The following is a 23,803-nucleotide window of genomic DNA, read 5'->3' as shown; positions in this document are numbered from 1 at the left end:
AGTATACAGTTAGATCGCTAATTCTGCTGAGACGGTATGGTCCATCAGCTTGACAATTAAATGGATACATTTACAGCGGTGGCCCTACGATTGGAGGGGGGGGGGGGCGGCTTGGCGAGACTTTCCGGGGGAGGCCCCTATAAGTATGTAATCGTAGCTTCTGGGAGCTCCGCTCCCAACACCCCTATTTCTCATATGTTGCTACCAACTTAATATTAGTGTGCAATATGGACGGAATTACGTGCTGTGTGTGTATGACACCCTATAACTCGGCTTTGAAGCTGGCTTAAATGCGGAATTGCTCTAGCTCTCGAGCCTTCTTTTGTCATACTATAAAAGAAGTGACCCAGTCATCTCATGTCTTCATGTTGAAGATGTATGGCATGCAGCGTGAAATAAAAGAATAGCGATACAACTGCTGCAGGCTAAATAGACTAGGGTTGCCATACGTCCGGAATTTCCCGGACATGTCCGGAATTTCACTGTTCCAACTAGCGTCCGGGAGGAATTTCTAAAATATGCCAAATGTCCGGAATTTTGACGTAGGCTTATAATTTTTTTCGTAAATCAGCATAAAAACAATATAGTTTGGGAATATTTACGCTGATATATGATATTTTTCTTCGCGCTGCGCGCGATTTACTATCACATTTTTTGATTTTAATATGGAGACTACCGCCATCGCAAAAACTGCCATAAAATATAAATAAAAACGACCTTCATCTACTGGAATAAACCAAATTGTAATCGCAATAATATGAGAACGGTATATTCCTAGAGATCGTTAAGGCCGTTTACATTCTTTATTCAAAGATAGTGGTTCCGAACGGGGGGGGGGGGGGGGGGGGTCGTTTGCCTTTATTCTGGGGTTTGCGAATATGTTGAACGTAATCAGCTTCCAAAATAGCCCATGAGTAAGTCTGGGCAAAGGTGCTTCTTTTGGTAATCAGCTCGTAAAATTTTGATCTGGGCCACGGAACATTTTCAAATTATAGATGGAGTCGCGACCATAAAAGGTTGGAAACCACTGGATGTGGGGTGTTGAAAAAGCACCGTGGTGCGCACCGGCATAAGGCTGATTAACAATCTTCTGGGTAGGACATGAACATGACTTAACGATGTGCAATTGCGCTCCCAGTATTTTCGAGCTCATCATCCTCCACCAGCACTACCGCTAACTCTGATCATGTGAGCGGAGAGTAGTATCTATATAATAATATATGGAACGAACAATGTTATTGACAGAAATCATTCAAATAATCGACCAGATTCATATAGCAAGTACCTAGTGTGGGCTCAAAATCATTGTTTATTTGGGCGGAAGGGGCTGAAAACATGTGCTTTCGGTCCTGGTTATACAGCACACAGCCACATACTCCTGAGCCGGACCGTGACCACCTCTGGTCTATGACCAAAGCTTTGCTGGTGTGACGTCATAACTCCTTTTCAAATCCACTAGTGGGCGCTAAAGAGTGTCCGGAATTTGGGTTGCTGAAATATGGTAACCCTAAAATAGACCACACTAATTTTAAAGCTATCGGCTGACATTAGTAATAAGCCAGCACACCACGCAAAGGTCTGAGCCAGGTGCTGGATTAGGCCATATATATTATTGCATGTGTACAAGGATAGCTACATCAAACCTAAGCACCTCTACCGCATGCAGAGATTTGATGATTGACCCATATGTACGGAATCATCTTGATTGGTACACGGATTTCCATGTTTATTCGCTATAATCCTTGAAAAAAGCGCTTAAACCAAAGAGGGGGGCTTCGACCAGGTGCGTCCCTGGACGACCGCCCACCTCAAAGTACACAATTATCTGCCATTCTTGTTTCTGCTACACAATTGACCTAGCTAGATTATATTGCAGCACGCAGGATCGACCTCACGTGAGAAGCCCAGTCTTGTAGTCTTAACAGTCCACAATAAAAATGAGCAATTGAGCATTCTTTATTGATTGAAAAAAATCGACATCTTGCACACCATGATCTCAACGACAATCGAAATAAATATTAACCAATGGCAGCCGAACGTTTAAGCTTCATTGGCACAGTAAACAACCACGAAAGTATGCCAGTAGTCAACGTCACGCTACGCAGGCAATACCTCAAGATTCGTCCATGATTTTGCGCTGAAACGCGAAGGGAGAATCCACCTATCTTTCCCACCATGCCAGACAAGTAGTCTAAACGTGCAGAATCAGTAATAATTACCAACGCCATTGTTACCGGGGCTTTAACAGTGGCCAGGGTTTAATACTAGAATCGGAATTGAAATCTCCGGGTACTCGAATTTTGCCAGCCTTAATCGTGATGTCGTAGACAAAATCGATCGGGATATCGCACACGGTACAGAGTAAGAAAACAAAAACGATTGCATATTTCACATCGACACAAAACACAATACAAAACGAGAAGGGGCGTCCGCCGCCGACCCCAACACACGCGACCGATCACACAGATCCGACGCGTTTCGTCTTTTCCATTCAAAGCGGTCGCCATCCACAGCCCGCCTTATTCGCTCCACACGTAGAAGTAGACCTGCTGCCAAGCGGGCAGATACCTGGCCACTGGCTCCAGCGCGTAGCGCGCCAGCGGCACGTGATCGCACAAGAATTGGATGATCTTCAAAATCTTTGTCCTGCAAAACATTCCAGTCGGACTTGCACGAACTACCAATCTAGTTAGTTGAAGGTCAACTAATTCAATTCAATTCAATTTATTGATAAGAATTTAATCATTTCAATACACCACAAGGCTGTGAGTGTGAGACAATGAAAGATAGGAAAGTGTCGAAACGACTTGGAGTAGTCTTTGAAATCAGACACACACCTGGCCTAGGCGATGTAAAAAAGGAGGCATGCACAGTTGCACACTGAATGAAAAGTAAAAGAAGATTATCTAAAAGGACAGGTGACAAAAAAGGTGGCATGTGTCGGAAGGCGAGATCGAAATGTCAGGTCGTAGTCCGGAAAAATAGAGGGCTAACTAGTAATTATTTAGTAGAAATTACTTGTATTTCGACTTGAATGTGGATCACCGCAAACAAGCCGAAGTCATTTCACGGCCAAACTTCGACATCAGCGTTTCCCATTATCGCGCTTTATCAAAGCGAACCGGGTCACGGTAAAAACAATCAATTTCCAGCACTATATCAAAGGCGTACGCATTCCTGTACAAGCGACTACCGGACAAACAATCGGAAGTTAATGAGTAATCGTTCAACAAACACAAGTGCCGACACGCCAACTACATATACTTGTATTAAGGGTTGTAATGACTCGAGTCATGATTTTCTGATGACTCGACTTGACTAGAGTCATTTTCTCAAAATACGGAAATGACTCGAGACTCAGACGGCCAAGACCGACATTCCATTATCATTTCGGACAATAGTAAAGTAGCCACACTATAGGGATTGCGTCTATTGGTTCAGGTACTTGAAAATGCGACCAGAAACTGCTAAAGGTGGGGAAAATTAGAATATTATAAATGCGAACCATCCGATATCACCAAACAGAGTTATAAAAAGTGGACTTAACAGACTTTAACTGGAAACTGATCAGTCAACATAATGACTTGGACTCGACCCGCTGCTCGCTGACTTAGACTCGGACTTGGCTCGGTGGTGAATAGAAAATGACTCGACTTAACTCGAGTCAAAACTATAAAAGTGAGATTGACTTGTGATTCGGAGCCTTGTGACTTGGTTACAACCCTGCTTGTGTGTATGTATAATACAAGAAAACACAATCCCGGCGTAGTACCAAGCAATCAGAATTACGCCGCAGGCGAATTTGACCTGCAGCGATCAAAACCAGCCGGGTGTATTATCGAACGCATCAAATAGGGCGTGAAGCGAAACGCATTTCTCAATTCCCCCAAACCCTCGCGTTATCGGCTTCGAAGCCGGTACGCTAAGTAAACAATGGGCCGCTCGCGCAAACAATACGGTATCAAGGCGATCATCGAGCCGTAACTGTTTCTTTTGCCCGCCAGAAAAAAAACACGACGTCATCACCATATCGCCACGCGAGAGGCGGATTTACGCCGATGCGATCCGAGCGTCCGCGTCGATCAGGTGCATGCACTAATGTGTTCTAGTCAGCGATTCGGTTACCAGTGAATTCGGAACTTGGTGCGAAACGAGCCAAGTTTGGTGTACACTGTACAGACATTGTCATGCATATAAGAATGAACTCTGCCTTGGTATGAACTGTACTTCATTTTTGTTGTGTCTCTTTTAATTCGTAATTTAATTCGATTAGCAATTCTTTTTGCGAATTCAAATTCTAATCTAATTTAAATGAGCAGAAGATTTTTTAGCTGTCCGTCCAACTACCAAGTGCCGAGTGCGTCAAGTGGTGCCGTATATCACAAGTCACGTTCCTATTCAGTTCAACATTCATTTTCGAATTCATTTATACAATATTGATGCATCGCTTTCATTACCAGTTTTTACATTGCAAATGCCAAATTCACCAAGATACCGATTTCACTGGTAACCAACAATTCACATTTACGATTGTAAATTCTGGTGATTGCTGCACATTCAAATGCAGCAGGCCCACTATCATGCACAATTGCACAAGGCGCGAGCGTTTCATTGGTCGATCAATGCGCGCCAGCGTAACGCAACAATCAACTTTCACCCAAAAGTCAACAAGTGGAAAAATATCTCTACGCTGCTGTTACGATGCCGGCAAGTGAACAACACACGGGATTTGTTGAGATGTCTTCACCGAATTACATCCCGCTCAGCTGCGCAAGCAAGCACCGACTAACCGTAGTCTCATAGAAGGAGTTTGCAATAACCCGGGCTATAGTCAATAACGTTCGGTTGATTTAGTAGCCGCGCGAGCCCTCCGCGCGAAAAATAAATCGCGATAAGAAGCGTCGGAATCCGCGGACCGTGTTGTAACAACGAATTACAAGTCATTAGCGGAACCAAACAACACTTGCGATCTCAATCCAAACAACACTTGCGATCTCAAAGCGAGATTACGCAGCTTAATCTCGCGGGCCAAGAGAGCTGATTTGCTATACTTTGAATAGCGGCTTTACTAGACGAAAACGATGCGAATTTGGATCGCCACACAGCGCACTATTTGTAAAAGAGTCCGCTCTATTAGTTGGGAGTATTTTACGCGTTGCTTTTACAGCCCGCCGGCGCGATAACGGGACAATACGGAAAAATACCGGTGATGACTGTTGAGCTGTAGTGTGACGTCACAATCGCGGAGTAACGGTTCGATTAGTCGGCGAAATACCAAAATCAGCAAGTTTCAATATGTTGGGGGGGGGGGACATGAATATTTGAGGATGACGCGGGAGAACAAGATACACGCGACCCGCGTCGAAAGCAAGTTCAAAACCAATTTTATTGAAATACTTGAAAAAGTTATTTTATTTCGTGCCAAGGCATGTATCGCTACACACTAAATGGCATTTTCACGATGGGCGTGCAATGTGCATGTGCATTGTGCAATGTCCTTCTGCGTGGTCCCGTCAAATAAGGCCTGCTTGCTAGGAAATGCATTGATTACCCCCGTTATTGATGCTGTAGCCCACGGCGTCATCAAAAATTAGGGAAGAGGCCTGCGAGCAAATTTGAGTTTTGAGACCCCTGTACTAAAGTAAAACCAGTACATTTATACTTTTATCAAAGGCTCAACTCAACTAAGTAGTTTCAAACCAGACTAACGCAAAACGACAAATGACACAAATATTTTCAATCACCGCGCTACAGGCTCTATTTCACGTGGTTCTTATGACAATTCCACACTCAGAAAAGCGATTTCAACTCGTCTCTAATCTACTCTCTAGTTTTAAAATCCAGAGTAAGTACATAGTTGTGCCTGGAAAACTGCTCATTGTGCCCAAGTAGAAGCTGAAGTAGCCTAAAATCATATCCACTTGAGCACGCAGTGCAAATGGGCAAAACCAAATTGAGTACTCCTAAAATGCGACAGTACTGCGTTACCGACCACCTCTGACAATATGAGCATCACAAATATTACAATGACGAGCGGGTATTGCGATACTTAGTTTAGTAGGCTTCGGGTCTAGGGTACATACTTGGTAAACCGGTCGTATACCGGCGACCGCAGCAGGTAGAAAGCCATGATCCAGGCCCTGCGTCGCAGTTCCCGCAGCTCCTCGGCGTTGAATCGGGCGGAAGTCTTGCGCCTTCGAGCCACGTGACCGCTCAGCAGCGTGTGGGAAGAGGCGTCAGTCACGAACGCCGCAAGCCACGGCACGGCGGACTGGCTGCCGAAAAAGCCAAGACCAACCACTGACGAAGGGCTGGCGTCAAGGAAAATACGGCACAGTTGCTGTTGGTTGGTGCATAAGAGACATATTTAAACCGTATTTAAAAAATGACGTTTAAGCCTTCTGTTCATTCATTGGTTTAACACAGGAGTTCTGTAACTTGGGTTCACACGAACCTCAGGGCTTCGCTGAGCCAGACTCCTTGTTCAACGGACGTTTAAGACACAAACCCGACATGAAGTAGATATTCATTATATTCTTCTTGATTTTGTATGAAAATTATGTTTTATTAGTCCTGTTCTTTTAACATTGTCGTTGATGCGCAGTTCATTTTGTGCACCAATGTTCTACATTGATGTCTTAGACGTGTATCCTGGTAGATCTTTGTTTTTGTGACCCAGCGAAAAGTTAGGGTTCGCCGAAAACTTGCAGATTAGCGGATTATTACACATATATTATAGAGTGGTTTCATCAACGAGAAGCGTAGTTTCGATACACGATAGCTTCGAAACCCCGATTGGTCATAACTCGCAGTTCAAAATTATTACGCAGGTCCAGGTTGCGCAAGGCTACCAATCTTCGCATATTCGTAATGTCAAGTCTATATTACTGTTATGACGTCATAACATGTGGTGCTCGAATAATCGACTAGGAATCGAAACGCTCACGCACTATAATAGACATTGCCAATTCCTAGGTTGGCGAACAGATAATAATATTGAATAATACATGAATATTTGTATATTCGAAGAGCTTCTTGGAGGTACAGTACTTCAATATGTGAATAATACACGGTATTCACTATTCAGTATTCATATTATCAATTGCAAATTGCATATTCATATTGAAATAGTCCAGAATATTTCAATACGAATATATTATTCAATTGTAGGTATACTGAAGTTCTGTACTTCCATGAGCCTCTTCAGATAATAATAAAGAGAAGTACCTGCAAAGTTTGAAGCTGTTCGCGATAAAGACCTTTTACAGCGATCGGCAGTATAAATTTGGTTTTGCTAAACGCGCACTTTCGTATTTGATTTTAAGATGTAAGTTGCGCCCGCTATCCTAACCGATGGTTTGCAAGTCGCACCGTAGGCTCTAGCTTTCATCGGCGCTAGTTACAATACTCAGCAGCGAAAATTTGCATATCGATCGCAAACCAGATTAGCTCGCTTTCGCAACAGAGCGGTAAATAACGGAACCGAAATGTCTGCCTCTTATCATCAACCCCGCAATGCGTAACTGAACGTAATGAAGCGTGCCGGAACAAACCGCAAATTGTACGCGGCGGGGTAGCGGCGAGAAAAATCGTTGCGTTCGATAGGATTGGAACAGAGCGGGGTTGCGCATGTGATTGCGACGAGAACGTCGCGGGGTTGATTTTTGCGTCTTCCAAGCGGTTGTCTGACATTCGAGCATGCGACATAATGTAAAACGACAGCGGAGCATTTCGGATGCCGCACTTTATTATTTGACTTTATAACCCTCTAACTAACCCGAAGCGAACACAACCATAACATGCTGGTATAATACTTTCTTACCAGCATCGAGAAGTGTTCCATATCCACACATATGGTGTTTCATGTGATCATTGACTGTGTTCTTCACGAATATTTATATTTGATGGCAGATATATACCTACACTAGTATGGACAACAGGTTAGGGTTTGTTTCGTGTTGGGGGTATAGGGCCAGTTTAGAGTTGGGTGAGGGTTATGAATGCTCCTACGACATCCTAACGTGAACCCTAAACCCATCACACAAACGTGTGGATCTCCGACGCGCGTATATCGAGGTTGGGGGACAATAGTCGATGATCGCATGAAACACCATAAATTTAGACATGTCCACAGTGAAGACTAATCGATGGCGGTCATGGAGTCATGGCGGACAAAAAGTACACATATTAACATTCAAAGGATACGGTGAATCAGAGGTCTTAAAATGTGAAGAGTTTCCCCGACACGCTCCACACTGCTAAGCCTGGTGGGACTCCCGGACGGAGAAGGGAAACACGGGTCAAAGTTCGCCTCGCGGTCCGGAAACTCTGTGGCGGCGGCCGCGAGTCCGTCGGTGGCGCTGCTCAGTCTCTTCATTTTGATGCCCGTCCGTCGTCCGACGTACACGAACGGCTCTAAAAACAACTGACGGCTAGTCCCACATCATTGCTTAAGTCTTGAACTACACACATAGGTGGTCGGTGACGAAGTACTAATACTTGTCGGAGGAAAACACAAGTCGGGTTTGCATACTTGTAGGACCATTCGAGCGGTTATGCTTCCAATTTCGTCCGTAACAGTTTTGTGGATAGGTCTGCGTCACTTTTACGAGTGACGGCGTCACGACAACCGAACGAAATAACCCCTGTAGGCCTATTACGAGAACTGAATATATTTTTCGAAAAGTGTTCCTATTCGCGTTGTCACAAGTCATTAGACTAGAAATCGAGTGTATTGCTTCTATTTCTACACGACTAGCAATCCTGGATACTTTGGTTATATATGGCGTATTACTTGTCCCGTGACTGCGTTCGGCAGGCGAGCCTGGTTCGGATTTGCTCAAAAACTTGACGCGGTCCAACGGCTTCACGTACGGGTGCGTTTGCAAGTTCGGTTTGAAAACGTAAAGTAAGATCAGACGCATGGCGGCCTGTAAAGAGAACGGGATTGGCTCAAATGTAATCAACGAACTAACGCAAAACGGCGCCATATCGCTATGGTGGGATCAGCTGTGTGGGCGAATGTAAGACCATAAAATTTGAACCCCGACTCTGTTCGCGATCATGCCCAATATGAAGTCATTAGGGATGGTGTGAACAACTGAACATGAGGTTCACGTTCGCGTTTTGTGTGTGAACCTCGGAAATTTAGAGGTTCAGGTTCACAAACGAACCTTGGTCGGTTCTGCACAGTGAACCTTTTTCATATATTACAATTTTCATGTCATTATAACATCTTTGGTTGAAATTTATTGCATTTCTAATGCGGGCCGCTGTATGCATGGCGCTGGCAGCATAAAAAAAATCAACACTAAACAGCATGCACGTTGACAATCTCAGAGATTTTACCTGCTATGTTACAAGTTTGCTCGAAATATCTAGTTTTCTGTTTATGAATATTTAGTGACTCTCTGCTGTGAGCTTGACACGCAATCACACAACATCAAGAGCGAAATACGCTACATGTAGGCAGTCAGCGAACGATGCTTATCCAACCAATCAATGAATGGATATCGTTGTCTGATGTAAAAAATCTAGCAAGCGTACGGTGTCCATCTCGATTTCATATGTTTACTGTGTTATATAAACCATTACCAAATCCGTGTGATTGGGGTGTTGGCTATTGCTGTACAACTTGTTAATGGGGTAAAACCCGTATTACACTCTGCCCAATATCAAAGTAGCAACACTCAGACGCCGAATACATTGTCCGGTCTGGCCTAGACCGTTAGGGCGTGAGATTACATACCCTTACAAGTCCACGTCGAAATTGTTGGCAAAGCGACGGAAGATACGATTTTATGGGATTATTATATCATTTGATTGCACCGTCCAGTTGATACATTTGGCGACGTTTAAAAAGTCAGCATTGTCGCTAGGTATCGTGTATGTAATATATATCACTTCACGGAAATGTAGGGTTGGAATTAGCAATAAGACGTCACGCGACGTTACGAGGTTCACGATCGCGTTCACACAGAACCTTTTAAAAAGGTTCGCGTTCACACGAGCCTGAACCTTTCAGAGGTTCACACCATCCCTAGTAGTCATGTCCACACACTGTAGTAAACGAAAATTGCATCTTCTGAAAATCAGGCCATCGGCACTTTCTGGTACAGAATTTTGCTTTCACACCGATTTCAACGAGTGAAAGCGAGTCAAATACACCAATTTATGTATATTTCAAGGGCGCGGTTCGTGTAGCACCCCCTGAAGGCGCATAAATGCGGTCCATGTGGACAGAACCTACTACGCCCCTGGGATAGACCGACACCTACACAAAGATTGGTGTATTTGACTCGACCTCCCCCGTTGGAACGGGTAGGAAAGCAATACTTAGTACCAGAAAGTGCCGACGGCCTGATCTTCACCCTACGCTACGGTGTAAACTCAGTAAATACACCCATCCATGTGTATATAAAGTGCAGGTCCGGTAAACGATTAAAGTCGATAAAAACTGATAAATTCAAAATCATTCCAAATTCCTCGATCGAGTTCAAAGTCGGCGAGAATCGTCAAATGCGTTTAAATTTCCAAATCCGAATCCACGCCCATTCCAGGGTCAACAGCGCGCCCTTACGAACTCCGCAACACCGCGTCTATCAACGTCAATACGAAGACGCCACATCCTAATTGTAATAACGATTTTACACACGCTCCCGGATTATAACGCCGCGGGCGCCATCTAAACATATCAAACACAGCGCGATATTGCCGTCACACACGGCAGGACATTGTAAAATCACGGAAAATATAAAATACGGCCGCAGTAGCCAGCAAGCGCACATAGGCTGCTTTTGAGCAGCGATTTTCACGAAACGCAGCGGCGCATTTACCTTCACGAGTGTGATAAGAACGACTACAGCCCACTTCGTGCCACTGCCGCCGACTCGGTACGCTATCATTTCCAGGAACGCCTGAAATACAAAAAACATATGACGTCACAATGGAACCAGAGGCCAAACCTGGACAACGAGAGAATTCTAGTTGTCTACATAGACAAGGGGTGTCCAACTTAACCTGCGTCGCAGGCCGGAATCAAACCTTCAGATCGCTTGCAGGGCGGTCAAATGATACCAAAATGTTACGTCAACATCCATGACCTTATTTTGCACTTGAACACTATATCAACCCTACACACACAATAGCATATTGCATTACATTACGGATCATAAGCGTTATATTCTACCGGCGCCTTTATTCGCAAACAGCGGATTTGGCGGAAATACGATGATTGGGCTCTTGAATACAGTTAAAAAAAACGTTGAAACATTTGCTCTAACGACGATATTAGTTGGCATATATTTAGTCGTAATCTGGCAGCAGCCCTGCGTGTGCGTTGTGAGGAACATAGGAGATATTTGTCTGTGTGCGCATTTTTTGCCTTCCCGTAATTGCGTGCCAACGTCACCGACTTATTCCTAATGGTGCCTATAGTGAAACCAAAACACCGTGATCCGATCGATGGTTATCATGTGGCCTATGAACACAGTCGACATTTGCTGATTTGACGATGGATTAGAATGGAAATATTTCTTACTAAAAATCTCAACATTTGTTGGAAATGTGCTCGATGATACAAGCATTTTTCAATCTACTCAGAATTGCGTCGCGGGCCGGACGATGGCGGGCCTTATGTTTGACACCCTGACTGAGACTATAATTAGAGCGAAATGTCGGATCTCTAACTCTAAACTAGTATGTGGGGGGTTCCTGGCCTTCTGGTTTTTCAGAAAATGCTGCAGGTATAGTAGTAGTATAGTGTATGTATTGTATAGTATAGTCGCATAGTGCGAAACGACTATACGAAAAAAACTAAACAAAACGAAATTCGCAATAATTATGAAAATGATCCGTGACTCGATGTGAACTAAATATGAGTTAATTTCACAGTTTTTGCGGATTCAGTAATTCTAATCTAACTTGAAAAAACTGTAGGTATAATTCCAAATCGAATTTAATTTGGAAAAACTAAAAATTCTCCAGTTGTTTAAACCCTGCCCAGTGTTGCCGGCCTGCGGCTGAGCCTACCTGTAAAGCTTCCAAGATCACCAGCCACCGTTCGATCAACCGCACGAGGTGCACGGTGTCCCCGCCCGGGACTTGCGCCGCGACGCCGCCTTTGATGATGCAATCGTTACAGTAACGGATGAGGCCATTGGCGCAGCTCACTAAACGATGAAATTTAGCGATTAACGCGAATCCAATTCCATGCACCGCGGGTAACTGGTTAGCCTAGACAACGGATTGCATAAGCTGCTCGCGTGACACATAGCGTAATCAGCCGTGATCGACCCAAAGCATTGACAGAAAGTGCAATGAAGAGTAGGCAAGGCATGGTCCAAAAGATACCAGATTTTCTTTAATGTGAAGTACGACAGGTATTCTTTGTGGCCGCATAAACTGTACAATGTATATATTTGAACTCGGCTCATCACTAATGATGTTTTGATGTCATAATAAGTGACACTCGATCACTCGACTAGACCCTAACCTGGTCGCAGATAACAGATGTCCAGAAGCCGTGGCAGAATTGTTGCGGGAGTTTTTCCACCACATTACGTAAAAACAGCAACACTTCAGGTACCAGCCAGATTTTTTGGAACTCGAAATTTAAATACCTAGCCGGAGACGGATGGATTCGGAAATAGGGTCGTGAATAAACTTTGCACCTGTAGTTTTAGCGCAGGCCTGCATCAGCTCTGCGCTACCGCCCGAAGCGCGGCCTAGATATATAGTGAGCGGATGATCATCGAACATAATAAACCTTTGCTCCAAAGTGCATAATAATAGAACATGGCCGCGCGAATGGAACAAACATCATTATTAGCATCGCGCAGCCAAATCCACCAACTTTCGTTCCGGAAAAATGTCATTTCTCAGCCTTGCAACAATACATGCTGGCGTAGGGCGGTCAGGTGCTAGGTGTAATCATTATTATGCATTGCTCAGTGCTCACGCATTACTAAGATGGGAGTTCAATGGAATGGCGGCAAGTCGGCGACTATGGTTCATTATTGATTTTTGCAATTCTAACATACCCGACTGGTGAGTTACCGTTATTATAAGTATTCTCATTCTCATTCAGACAAAGCAGTAAGTTATCGCGTCGCGGTATCATGTCAAAACAACGGTGCAACAGTAAACATAAAAAATCGGCCAGGTTATGACGCATCATCAGTGAAACATTTCGCAGTATACTTCTAATAAAGCAATACAGCAATCGCCGAGATGCCTCGCATCATGATACGAACGGCGAGCGCATTGATTGAGCAACCACGCGTGACCAAGCATACAAACGCACCGATACTGGCGGTATACTTTGGCCTTTAAGCTACCCTGCGGTGAAAGTCTATATTCGCTCGGGAAAGGAACCTGCAGGTTGCTGAAGGACTTTGTCAAAAATAGCGGCATCATGGAGAACATAAACGTGATAGACACGCATTTTCACATTTGGGACTTGTCGAGGCTGGAATACCAATGGCCGACGAAGGCAGAGGGAGTCATTTTCAGGAACTTCGACATCGCGGATTACGAAGAAGAACAGTGAGGAGAAAAGCAGATTTCACGCCGTTGTAATCGCGCGGATGCACGTCGCGCTTTCGCGATCAGCATTACAACAGCTCCGTTGTTGCGGTTTCAAAATTAGGCAATCAATATTATTGGATCACCTGCAAAATCATATCAACAGCGCAAATGTTGTAAACAAGCTTGTTATAAATAGATGAAGTTCCTCTTTCTGTGCGCTGTGTAGTCAGTATTTAAGCGCTCAGTTTTCAAAACTAGACATAGGCTACTCAAGTGGTTTTATATCTAGTTACACTATTTACTCTATTGCCTTTAGACTACTTCAAATTCTATAACAGGTTTTGAAGCCAAATTACTTGTTTTCTTTTTATCATTGTAGACTTAGTCAAGTAGAAAGCCTCACTTTCATTTGTGAAACTGCCATCACAGCTAGGCAAAACAGACCATGTACGACAGAAAACATTTAATTTTCAAAAAGTTATTATGCATCGGTTGCGAAGGTGCGTCAGGCCAGTGCAAGTGTTCAAAATTGCCTAACAAGTTTCTTCAAACTACACGAATACTTTTCAAACTTTTCGGATTCTAGCTTTGTGTGCTATGAAAATTACTACTTATACTCGTAATCGCGGTATTACTTCTAATTGAACTCAAGTAACAACAATGACTACGCTCTGACCAACTGCGGATGTTAACTCATCAAAGCAACAAAATGACCAAAAAATTCCTGTCATTGAGAAATTTGGAAAATATTTTTTCACCATTAAAATAAGAGCGGAATAAATTTTTTTGAATTCAGGTTTTTGTAGATTTCTGTTGTGTGTGTTTCCTGGATTATGATGCTCTGGTGACTAGGTTACATAGCTTATTAGAAATAACAAACGCAACTTTTCAATTTCAGGAAGAATACCGGTATCAAGGAAGGCGTTTTTGTGGAGGCTCAAAATTCCATAGAAGAAACAAGGTGGATGATAAGTCATCTTAAAGGCAGACCAAGCGTCGCTGGTGAAAATGACTAGACAATTTTCATTAAACTGAATTTTGAAACAATTCAACTTCACTTCTTAAAGGAATCGTGGGCTACGCTCACACGGGCGATATCGACTTACTGGATGCTGAGCTAGCCGAATTCACAAAAGAGCCGAAATTTGTGGGCGTGAGAAATATCGTACCATTGGAAGAGCCAGGATGGCTCGCCAAACCGTCCGTTTGCGAGGGTATGAAAGTGCTGCAAAAGTACGGGCTTGCTTATGATCTGCTGGTGAGTCTTCTATGGTCCACGCCATCTTGTCCACACGACCAAAAGATCATTTCCACTGTTCTTCAGGTCAAAAAAGAGAACTTCAAGGATGCAGTCCACGTGGTACGAAACAATCCAGATGTCAAGTTTGTCATCGACCACCTGGCTAAACCGAATGCCGAAACTGGGGCTACCAACGAGTGGTACGAAGGAATGACATTGTTAGCACAATTCGACAATGTGCATTGCAAATTATCAGGTCTGCGCAATTAAATCACTGCGTATTTATGAATATTAAAACAATAGAGCTAGCCCATCATTTGTAGTTTCAAATTATCGGTATTCCCCACTGCTAATCAATTGTTTTATAGGGCTTAGCTGGAAACGAATACGACCATTGAGAATTGTTGATGTGCTACGTTGTATTCTATTTTCAGGGATGGTAACAGAAGCCAATCTGCAATCCTGGAAGGCTGAAAACTTCAGAAGCCATGTTCAACACGTCATGCATTCATTTGGTGTGGACAGAGTCATGTTCGGATCCGATTGGCCAGTTTGCAAAATGGCCAATGCTAACCTGGTGGACGTGTACCAGTTGATGGATGATCTATTAATAGAATACTCTCACCAAAAGAGAAAAATATTTGAAACAAACGCAATATCGTTTTACAAATTGAAAAATGTAGCAATGTAGAATCAGTGGAATTAAGTACCCGTTATCTACCATTATTTTTCATAATAAAGGTTTTCACTGAATATTTCTTCATGCGTAGGCTACTGTCGGCAAGGTCAAGAAACGACACAGCTGAAGGTACAGCAGTTTTTGATCGCGAAGTTAGAACAGGACCAGATGAGCATATCATTTAAGAATCCGATTTTATCTGCTATCAAGTATGATTACTGAATTGCTATTGTTGAATTCTTGCACCAGTAGTCAATGATACTGGTTTGATTTTGTATAATATAGGATAGGCAGATAGGCCGCATGCCACGTTGAGTCAATTAAAAAACCTTGTCATGTTAAACGAAACGGTAGGAAAAAGTATAGTAACTGCATGGTCAGCAAACTGGCATACATGAATACTAAAATCTATAATAGCAGTGTTACTCGTCACTGAGTTTAACAAATTCCTACACTCAAGTCTTTAAGGCTAAATAAGTGGTGGTACTACCTGGAATCCCACGTCTATGGGAATGCATTCATCGCAAATGTAGCAAATGTAATGAAATGCCACGATAAGTAGCAAGAACGTAAACATTTTCAAGTAGGCCTACTCTAATAATTTGAAAATCAATATCCATGGTCCGAGTAAGGTTGAAGTTATCAGCCCATGCTGATGGGATAGGCACACTGAGCAGTTGTACACCTGTGTCGAGGAATCAGCTGTTGTTCACAGTTAGATACCACAAAGAAATGGACCTTGACAACTCTGATGACTCACGTCCATCAAATCACAGCTAATATGAAAGCAACTGTTGAGCATAATCTTTGTTTCAGAATATTCAATGGATCATCATGAGTCATTGCGGTGAGGAAATATTCCAGTATCTTAACAAAAGAGAGTGGATGCACTGTACAGTTGCACATGCACACGCTTGTAACATTTCATACTAGAGCTGTCTTTATGTGAAATGTTCTTTCTTATGACCTACCAGTGGATGCAAGCTACGAGGGCTGTTCAAAAATAACCTTTTTTCCTGAATCTTGCAGGTTACTTGATTAAATCGTTAGGTTGCCTCAAAAAACGACGCACACCAAATTTGAATTCATTCCAACCAATATTCGCGGATTTCGTAGAGTTTGAAAATTTTGAATTTGCCTAAAAATGCAAAAAAAAAAATTTTTCACATTTTTTTGCCAACCCCATGACATTGTTGCGCTGTCTTCAAAAACGATGCAGAACAAATTTGACTCAATTCGAAGCCGTAGAAGTGGAGTTATTTCAGTTTTTCTTTGATAATTATGGGATTATCCTTGATTGGTGGATCATCCCAGAATTATCATCAAAAAACTTGAATAACTCCGCTTCTACAGCTTGGAATTGAGTCAAATTTGTTTTCCATCGTTTTTGAAGACAGCGCAACAATTTCATCAGGTTGAAAGGAAAATTTGAAAAATTTTTTTTTTTGCATTTTTAGGCAAATTCAAAATTTTCAAACTCTACGAAATCCGCGAATATTGGTTGGAATGAATTCAAATTTGGTGTGCGTCGTTTTTTAAGGCAACCTAACGATTTAATCAAGTAACCTGCAAGATTCAGGAAAAAAGGTTATTTTTGAACAGCCCTTATACAGCCTACAAGGTACAAAGCCACAATGATGCAACACGTCTGCCACAAAATGAAGCTCTAATAAATACGTCGAAATACTAGGTAATTGAAAATAATTGTGGTCATTAGCTACTGAAATTGCTGTGCCGATAATTTCGATGCTTAATGGTTAGAAGTCCCCAATCAAATTTATTAACAAAATGTTTACGACAAAGGGTACAGAGGCTAATCTTTGATCAAATTTATTATGAAACTGTTTACGATCAAAAGATGCTTATGAAAGGGGTACCGTAATATAGTAATGGACTCGTAGAAATAATGCCCGTAACAACTTTTTTTCATGAAGTCTCATGTCTTCGGGATTGTTTGCATATCATTATACATCAGACTGCTTAACTGGTGATAACTAAATAGCGGTAAAATCGCACAGCTGCCATGAACTGTCTAAGGCAGGGGTGGCCAACCTTTTCAGCCAAAGGGCCACATTTGATTGACGAACTATTGCGCAGGCCACTAGCCACGCCAAGCGCGAAAATTTTTCGAAGTTCATGGGTCAATACTATTGTAACTTGACTATAATGCGGGCATGCTGTATATCGTTGGGCTCAGTTTGCAAGGAATGGACTATTCGGCGCCTGGACATATCGATATCGAAAGCTTCGACCAACGTGCGCCAATCATTTTGTGCCTAGGTTTCATATAGTAGACGGTCTTTCAGCGAGCGCAAACGCAAGGTCGCATATCTTGAACGACACTTTGTCTCGTAATCGCGAATATAGTTAGACTCAATCTCTTACATTAGTCGTTCTTTTATTTTCACAAAGGGGTAACAATATTAAAAGCAAGAAATCGAGTGACAACATGTTGCACGAAGCGTGTAGAAAATTTTACTTTTGATAAATTTATCGTAAATTATTCTGCTTGATGGTAGTGTACTAAGATCTACCAAAATGTGACAGGCTCATGGATCTGCCAATGCTTTGGAACTGATATTTTAGTCATCACATCTCAAGTGTTGCGGCAAGACTAATCAAATTTTTGTTTGGCCTTGCAAGTTCACAATCTGTGCAATCCATTTTTGATATTAATAATTTCGGAAATTACCTCGCGGGCCACACAAAACCTTCTCGCGGGCCATGGGTTGGCCGGCCCTGGTCTAAGGTTACAAGGCACTGATCAAATATATAATCACAGATGTACAATGCACTCACATAACTCCGAGACAAGTACGAAATTGTCATAATTTTGCGGTAGATATTCAATGACGTACGACACTGTTGTCAGCAATTTCTCCATCTGGGATAGGAATGGGGATTTTCAGTAATACGCATTAGTGATTAGAGTGTCGACATACCTGCGCTATCATTTCCGGATTTTTGTCCACATAATCCACGTACCTGTTCTTCAACGCCTGTACGGAATGAAGAACGTACTGCTGCCCAGTGGTAATCCAGCCAGCCAGTCCAACAGAATCTGCCTCCATTGAATTATATAGGCTATTTTACAGACTACCTCCCAAATTGAAACTATCTAAACACCTATGATGTACGTTGGCAGACACTATTTACATGATCTACAAAAGAATTATGAATGTTTATTTTCGCTAGCAGATAAACTCATAAACTGGCGATATAAGCATGGGTGTAGTGTACATTTGTGACAACGTTCGACACCCGCGAGTATACACAATTAAGACGACTAAGCAAGTTAAAAGCGACGATTTCAAATGTGTTTAGTGTGATAAGATTGCTTGCAGGGTAGCCTTATCACAAGCAGAAAAAATTGCACAAAAAGATTTCAGGAAAATACGAATTCTCACTGAAAATCTTTTCATTCAGTGCCTACGACTGAATACAAAAATCACATTGGCTTCTTCCAACTCGGCTGTAGTGAAATCTTTCGTATCATACCATATGACCCTTACAGGAGCAGTTCCAGAACTCAATATAAAATTGTTCATATAGGCCCTGACTTGCGGTTCCCAGCCAGAGTATCGACAGCAAGCCATGCACCAATGTCAAATCTCAAGCCAACGCTTACAATTGTGGGAGGGTACACAAAACTGTCTAATTTATGTAAAAGATTTTCCCAGCGATTTGAACTATGAAAAACAACTTTTTATACAATAACCAGGTATTTTCAAATCAGAAGGCCTATCAAATTGTGGTATATCCAAGTTCGCATAACCAAGTATTGGTTTGATCAGAAGTGATGGGCTAAAATCTGAAAAAGGGGCTAAAAATTCTTCAATAATAAATATTGTTTGTTATATCACATTGTGGAAACAATATAAAATTGAGCTAAATCACGCCTTGGCTTAGCCGATGGGTGTCATTCCGCATTTGGACACGAGCATATGATAGTGTCGGGTGGATGAAATAAATAGAGTGTATCACAAATTGTCGCAAATCCTAATTACAAGCATGTCCTAATTGCTGGACCCAAGTTCATTGCTCAGTGCCGGAAAGTAAGCTCGGCACTGGCATTAACACGTAGGATGGCTGTATTTACAAAGCAGATACATAACATAAAAATTGAATTGCTCCCAGATTTAGCAAAAGATTATAATCAGTAGATAACGAACATCAGGATGGTACATAATGAGTATGCCGTCGAAAAGATGTTAATAACAAGCGTTCATAATGAAATCATAACTTGAAAAACGATTATGAAACGAAATCGAAGTATAGAAATTTACAAGGACTGGCAGCCTGATCACCATTAGTACCATCAGGAATTTTCAAAATAAGCAGGCCCTACCAACAGACTGTAAAAAATGGCATCCAACCCGTGTAGCTTACTGCGACGAGTAAAGTTCACATATTATGATTGGTCTAACTTGCATGTGCTTCCTATGTCGCACAGTCAGCAGTCTAGGCATGCTAGGAAAAATTACAACGAAAGATATGTTTGCTAACATTTTCAGCTCAGTTTACACTGCCCAATGTCGATTACCAAGTCACATCGCTAACCACGCAATAATCGAAGTGCCTACGTCAACCAGATAACTTAAAAAGTTGAACTACATCAAGAGTAGCCCAGCGATAGATTCCAAGTAGAAACTTGTTTCATTTCAACCTCTGTAATTACTTGTATAGTACACTAATTTGTTCCAAGGAAGCTTGGTTTTGTGAAAGAAGTGTGTCCAACATGTCAGAGGTGGAGTTCTCGCCAGCACTATACAGAGCCTTGCGTCTTCTACAGGAGCACTATTCAAGTTATGCGAGAAAGTGGTCTTATTCACAGGAAGCACAAAGTTTTGTTTGGCGTGAATGTGCAATTGTGCAGTGTGCACACAGGAAATATCGGTGATTGCGATATCCATTCCGCTACATTGGCAGTGTAAACTGAGTGCTTGCGGTGAAAATTAGATAACTTGGCAATACATATCAAAGAACTGTGAGTTCAATAGGTTTACGCAGTGCATAAAAACAAAATAGAATCCGAAAAGCATTCTCTAATAAAGCAGTGTTAAGTTTAAAATGAAAACTCTCAAATCAGGATCCTCGCGGTTACTATTCATTACAATTATAAACTTCAGATAGCGACTATGAAAATAATGAGATTTGCTGTGACATAAAAAATCTCCGAGCTACTGACAAAATACAAGGCGGAAGATAATACTTCACCAACGAAATATAAAAATACATGCAACGATCAAACCTTCACCGGCACCGCTAATGTAATCTATAGCAGTCTCGACACGTTACGGGGGTAACAGTTCATGGAGACGGAACTTCTGTTTGACTTTAGGCCGGACGTCCCCGCCGGTAACTGCGAGCGATTCCAGAAAGGGGGCCAGTTTCAGCAGCTCCCTGTCTGATTTGTCGGAGAACCAGCTCAGTATCGGAATTCCGTTAGACAGCTGATAAGCGAAAGCCTGCGGGGAGTTATCCACGATTACAGTCTTGCTGAGATCCCTGCCGAGAATGTTGAGATCTTTGATGTAATTCCCTTGCACGCAGACGCAATGCTCGCGAAACAGTCGGTGCTTCACCAACTTCTTCTCCCCGTCTAGCATATTCAGCAACTTATTGGCGTAGACTTTTTTCGACGCCGTGAACAGAATGATTTCGTAGAACTTTGACATTCTCTCCAGAAATTCGCCGAAATCCGGCCTGGTGCGCACGTACACCTGATACATGATCCCTTGAAATAGGACAGAGAAAGTGAGATCCGCGTCTGGCAGCTCGGTAAGACTGCAGTGCACTAGTGTTTCGTCCAAGTCAAGAACTAACGAAAGTTCTGGGGAGCTTCTTGTTTTTAGCGGTAATGCCGGTTGCCTAGATCGCTGCTCCTCTGTCAAAGGAGGTAGGTGCTTGATGAAAAAGAACGGATCGAAGACCTCCCAATCTGCGTCGTAATTCGCAGAAGCGTTGGGAACGGCGGGCTGAAGGTAAGATAAATCCGGCTCTGCGTTTTGAATATCTTGAGGAGTGATATCCGGAGACGATGCAGGTTCCTCCAAAGCTGTCATCATACCGCTGCTATCCTTTGGATCCGCAGATTCCGTTTCTCCGTGCTCTGGGACCGTTTCGAGCTCGCCGGTTGTTGACGAGACTTCAGGTACCTGTTCCTCTAACTCCGTGTTTGGCGGCAAGGCGGTTTCATCTTCACCGTCCTCCTCTTCAGAATGGCTTGGTATCTTGTAGGTAGGTGAAAACAATGACGGACTTCTTTTGGTTCTACGGGGTTTTGTAGATGATTTGCGCCTTCGTCTTTTAGGCTTTGTAGCAGGCGGCGCTGCCTGTAATTTCTCTTCCAAAGCTTTGTCTGGTGCCGACGATACAACGGTGTCAACGGTTTCAACAATTTCTTTGGCACTAGTCTCGTTCGCTGAACTTTTTGACTTTTTGCGTTTTTTGATGGGAGGAGGCTTGACAATGCATTTCACTGGAGGCTTTTTCTTGCCTGTATTAGAGGGCGGTGCAGCGGCCTTGGACGCCTCACGGACCGGTCTTTTTCTCCTCGTCTGCATAGTGGGCAGACCAGGACGTGCGGAATAGAATTGTCGTGGGGACTACGGAATTGAAAAAGCTGCAAAAGTAGGGTCAATTCAGTAATGGCAGTCTACTTATATCATCATAGCAGTGGCACAGGCAGAGTAAGGAGCAGTAGACAAGAATTTTGAGAACAAATTCCTTCCTGCTGAAATGAAACACAAAAATAATGTAGGCTACTGTACACGCGATAAAATCCCTATAGACAATGTATTTCGAAATCATATCTTGTAACACGAGCAGTGCAGGATTTTCGCATCATCAAGTAATGTTATCAAGTGACTTCGCTTAGCATTGGCAAACTGGAACGGAGCAGCACATTAAGTGCACTGTAACCAAGTTCAACAATCAATCACTAGGCCTATGCAACATAGATTCCTTCAGTTCATGTAGAAACAGTCTCTTTTGCATATTTTTCTCGTGTTTGCCATATTGATGTGAAGCTTCTATATCATTGAATTGAAATATCCGAAGTGCATATGAATTATATGCCGGGTTGGAATTCAGGTACGTTTGGCGTAATATATGTAGTGTGCAAAGACGGTTCTCAGCATCACACCTGTGTGTAGTCAATAGAATCTTTGTTGTGCACGAGACACCGATTCCATACGTCGGATCACATGGTATGTTAACGGAAAACGTTGGAATGACATGAGAATTACGAATGACAGCCGTTTACTAGATAAGGTGCGAAGTTATGAGTTGCGATGCATAGGAATGGGTCTCAATCTTTGCAGGGAACTGCACTCAGTCTGTACAGTAGACTTACAAGGGAGTCTATGAATGATGAATGCATCAATACAAAGAAAAGCTGGAAATTTCAAGTAGATCAAAGATTCACCTATGACCATACCCGAAGTACGATACATTTTAATAGAATTTCAGTAGGCTAGCTAATGTTATTTCTTTTTAATATGTGAAACACTACGCGAATAAACAGGGATAGCCGGACAGGTTAAGACACGGGGCATAGGTGAAATACATAATGCGGTAATTACTCAAATATGATATCAATAGCGTTGCGATAAGCAATCGATACTACCTCGGTCGCCAACTGACTATCGCTATTCAACTAACACTACTAGATACTATCTTTATGAAGTGAACTTGATCAAACTATGAGAGCATCACTTTGCATCATTAAGTTACACTTCGCTGCTGATGATTCAAATTCTGAACAATAACCCTTCATGAAAACTTCATACTACGCTTCCCGCTGCCGTTCTCCTTCATTGCGTAGTTTACAAGAATTTCTTCAGAAGATAAGAAGGCTCTACAGCGACACTTTTCAGCGGCAGAAAATAAGTTACAGAACCGCTAGATGCCAGGGTTGAGTTCGGAGCTTTGAGTCGCAGTGGAATCAGAGCACTGAGCTATATAAGAACAGCTTCTTTGAGGTACAGAACTTCAATATACAATTGAATAGCATATTCATATTAAAATGAACCCGAATATTTTCGGCTGACACTCGTCAGGGGTAATCGTCAGCAACTAGTAGAGAATTCGAAAGAACAGCGTATATCAACAATCGTAACACAAAATATGACGTCACCAGCACGAAATGTCGAATACGAGAGCGTTCAATGTACTATTTTTAGATGATACACGAACTCTTTTTGAGCTATATAAACAGAGTATCAGACAGAGGTGGTCAAAGTAGTCAAGAAAGCTACTCAAGTAGAAGTAGAAGTAGCGACGAAAAAATCTACTCAAGTACGAGTAGAAGTACTTCTTCAATAGGCCACCTAAAACTACTTGAAGTAGAAGTA

The 23,803-nt window shown here is 42.5% G+C and overlaps 3 protein-coding genes across 4 annotated transcripts; 1 reads left to right on the top strand and 2 right to left on the bottom strand.

Moving 5' to 3' along the window:
• Window positions 1–1,932: 1,932 nt before the first annotated feature.
• LOC145433601 (peroxisomal membrane protein PEX16-like) lies at window positions 1,933–18,522 on the bottom strand. Its single transcript, XM_080310740.1, has 8 exons — window positions 18,389–18,522; window positions 18,246–18,330; window positions 12,031–12,170; window positions 10,836–10,916; window positions 8,795–8,930; window positions 8,206–8,415; window positions 6,084–6,300; window positions 1,933–2,646 (listed from the first exon to the last, which is right to left on the bottom strand). The coding sequence occupies exons 1-8, from the start codon at window positions 18,515–18,517 to the stop codon at window positions 2,520–2,522; spliced, it is 1,125 nt and encodes a 374-aa protein (XP_080166866.1). The 5' UTR covers window positions 18,518–18,522; the 3' UTR covers window positions 1,933–2,519.
• Window positions 12,871–15,522, top strand: LOC145433603 (L-fucono-1,5-lactonase-like). 2 transcript variants are annotated; one of them, XM_080310742.1, is made up of 5 exons: window positions 12,874–13,545; window positions 14,426–14,529; window positions 14,595–14,785; window positions 14,852–15,023; window positions 15,202–15,522. In XM_080310742.1, exons 1-5 carry the CDS (start codon window positions 13,415–13,417, stop codon window positions 15,456–15,458), a joined length of 855 nt encoding a protein of 284 aa, XP_080166868.1. In that variant the 5' UTR covers window positions 12,874–13,414; the 3' UTR covers window positions 15,459–15,522. The 2 variants fall into 2 exon arrangements, with proteins under 2 accessions (XP_080166867.1, XP_080166868.1); XM_080310741.1 differs by having other exon boundaries at window positions 12,871–13,545; window positions 14,595–15,023.
• An 84-nt stretch (window positions 18,523–18,606) lies between the features above and the next one.
• On the bottom strand, window positions 18,607–23,196 carry LOC145433600 (CTD small phosphatase-like protein 2-A). The gene has a single exon (XM_080310739.1). The coding sequence runs from the start codon at window positions 22,010–22,012 to the stop codon at window positions 20,741–20,743; it is 1,272 nt and encodes a 423-aa protein (XP_080166865.1). The 5' UTR covers window positions 22,013–23,196; the 3' UTR covers window positions 18,607–20,740.
• Window positions 23,197–23,803: the final 607 nt, after the last annotated feature.

The sequence above is a fragment of the Botryllus schlosseri genome, chromosome 2 (genome assembly GCF_051294905.1).
Source record: "Botryllus schlosseri isolate E-star chromosome 2, Bs_hap1, whole genome shotgun sequence".
Taxonomy (NCBI): Eukaryota; Metazoa; Chordata; class Ascidiacea; order Stolidobranchia; family Styelidae; genus Botryllus; species Botryllus schlosseri.
Note: the sequence above shows the minus strand (reverse complement) of the source record. Positions and strands in the feature narration are given on the sequence as shown.

What these genes read in the sequence shown, in the direction of transcription:
- LOC145433603 (XM_080310741.1), top strand. Translation starts at nt 13,415, where the DNA reads ATGGAGAACATAAACGTGATAGACACGCATTTTCACATTTGGGACTTG. An exon ending in GCGGATTACGAAGAAGAACA is followed by an intron (nt 13,546 to 14,425) that starts GTGAGGAGAAAA and finishes TTTCAATTTCAG; the next exon opens with GAAGAATACCGGTATCAAGG. An exon ending in AGGCAGACCAAGCGTCGCTG is followed by an intron (nt 14,530 to 14,594) that starts GTGAAAATGACT and finishes CACTTCTTAAAG; the next exon opens with GAATCGTGGGCTACGCTCAC.
- LOC145433601 (XM_080310740.1), bottom strand. Translation starts at nt 18,517, where the DNA reads ATGGAGGCAGATTCTGTTGGACTGGCTGGCTGGATTACCACTGGGCAG. An exon ending in CGTACTTGTCTCGGAGTTAT is followed by an intron (nt 12,171 to 18,245) that starts GTGAGTGCATTG and finishes TTCATCGTTTAG; the next exon opens with TGAGCTGCGCCAATGGCCTC. An exon ending in TTTAAGACCTCTGATTCACC is followed by an intron (nt 6,301 to 8,205) that starts GTATCCTTTGAA and finishes GCCCTTCGTCAG; the next exon opens with TGGTTGGTCTTGGCTTTTTC.
- LOC145433600 (XM_080310739.1), bottom strand. Translation starts at nt 22,012, where the DNA reads ATGCAGACGAGGAGAAAAAGACCGGTCCGTGAGGCGTCCAAGGCCGCT.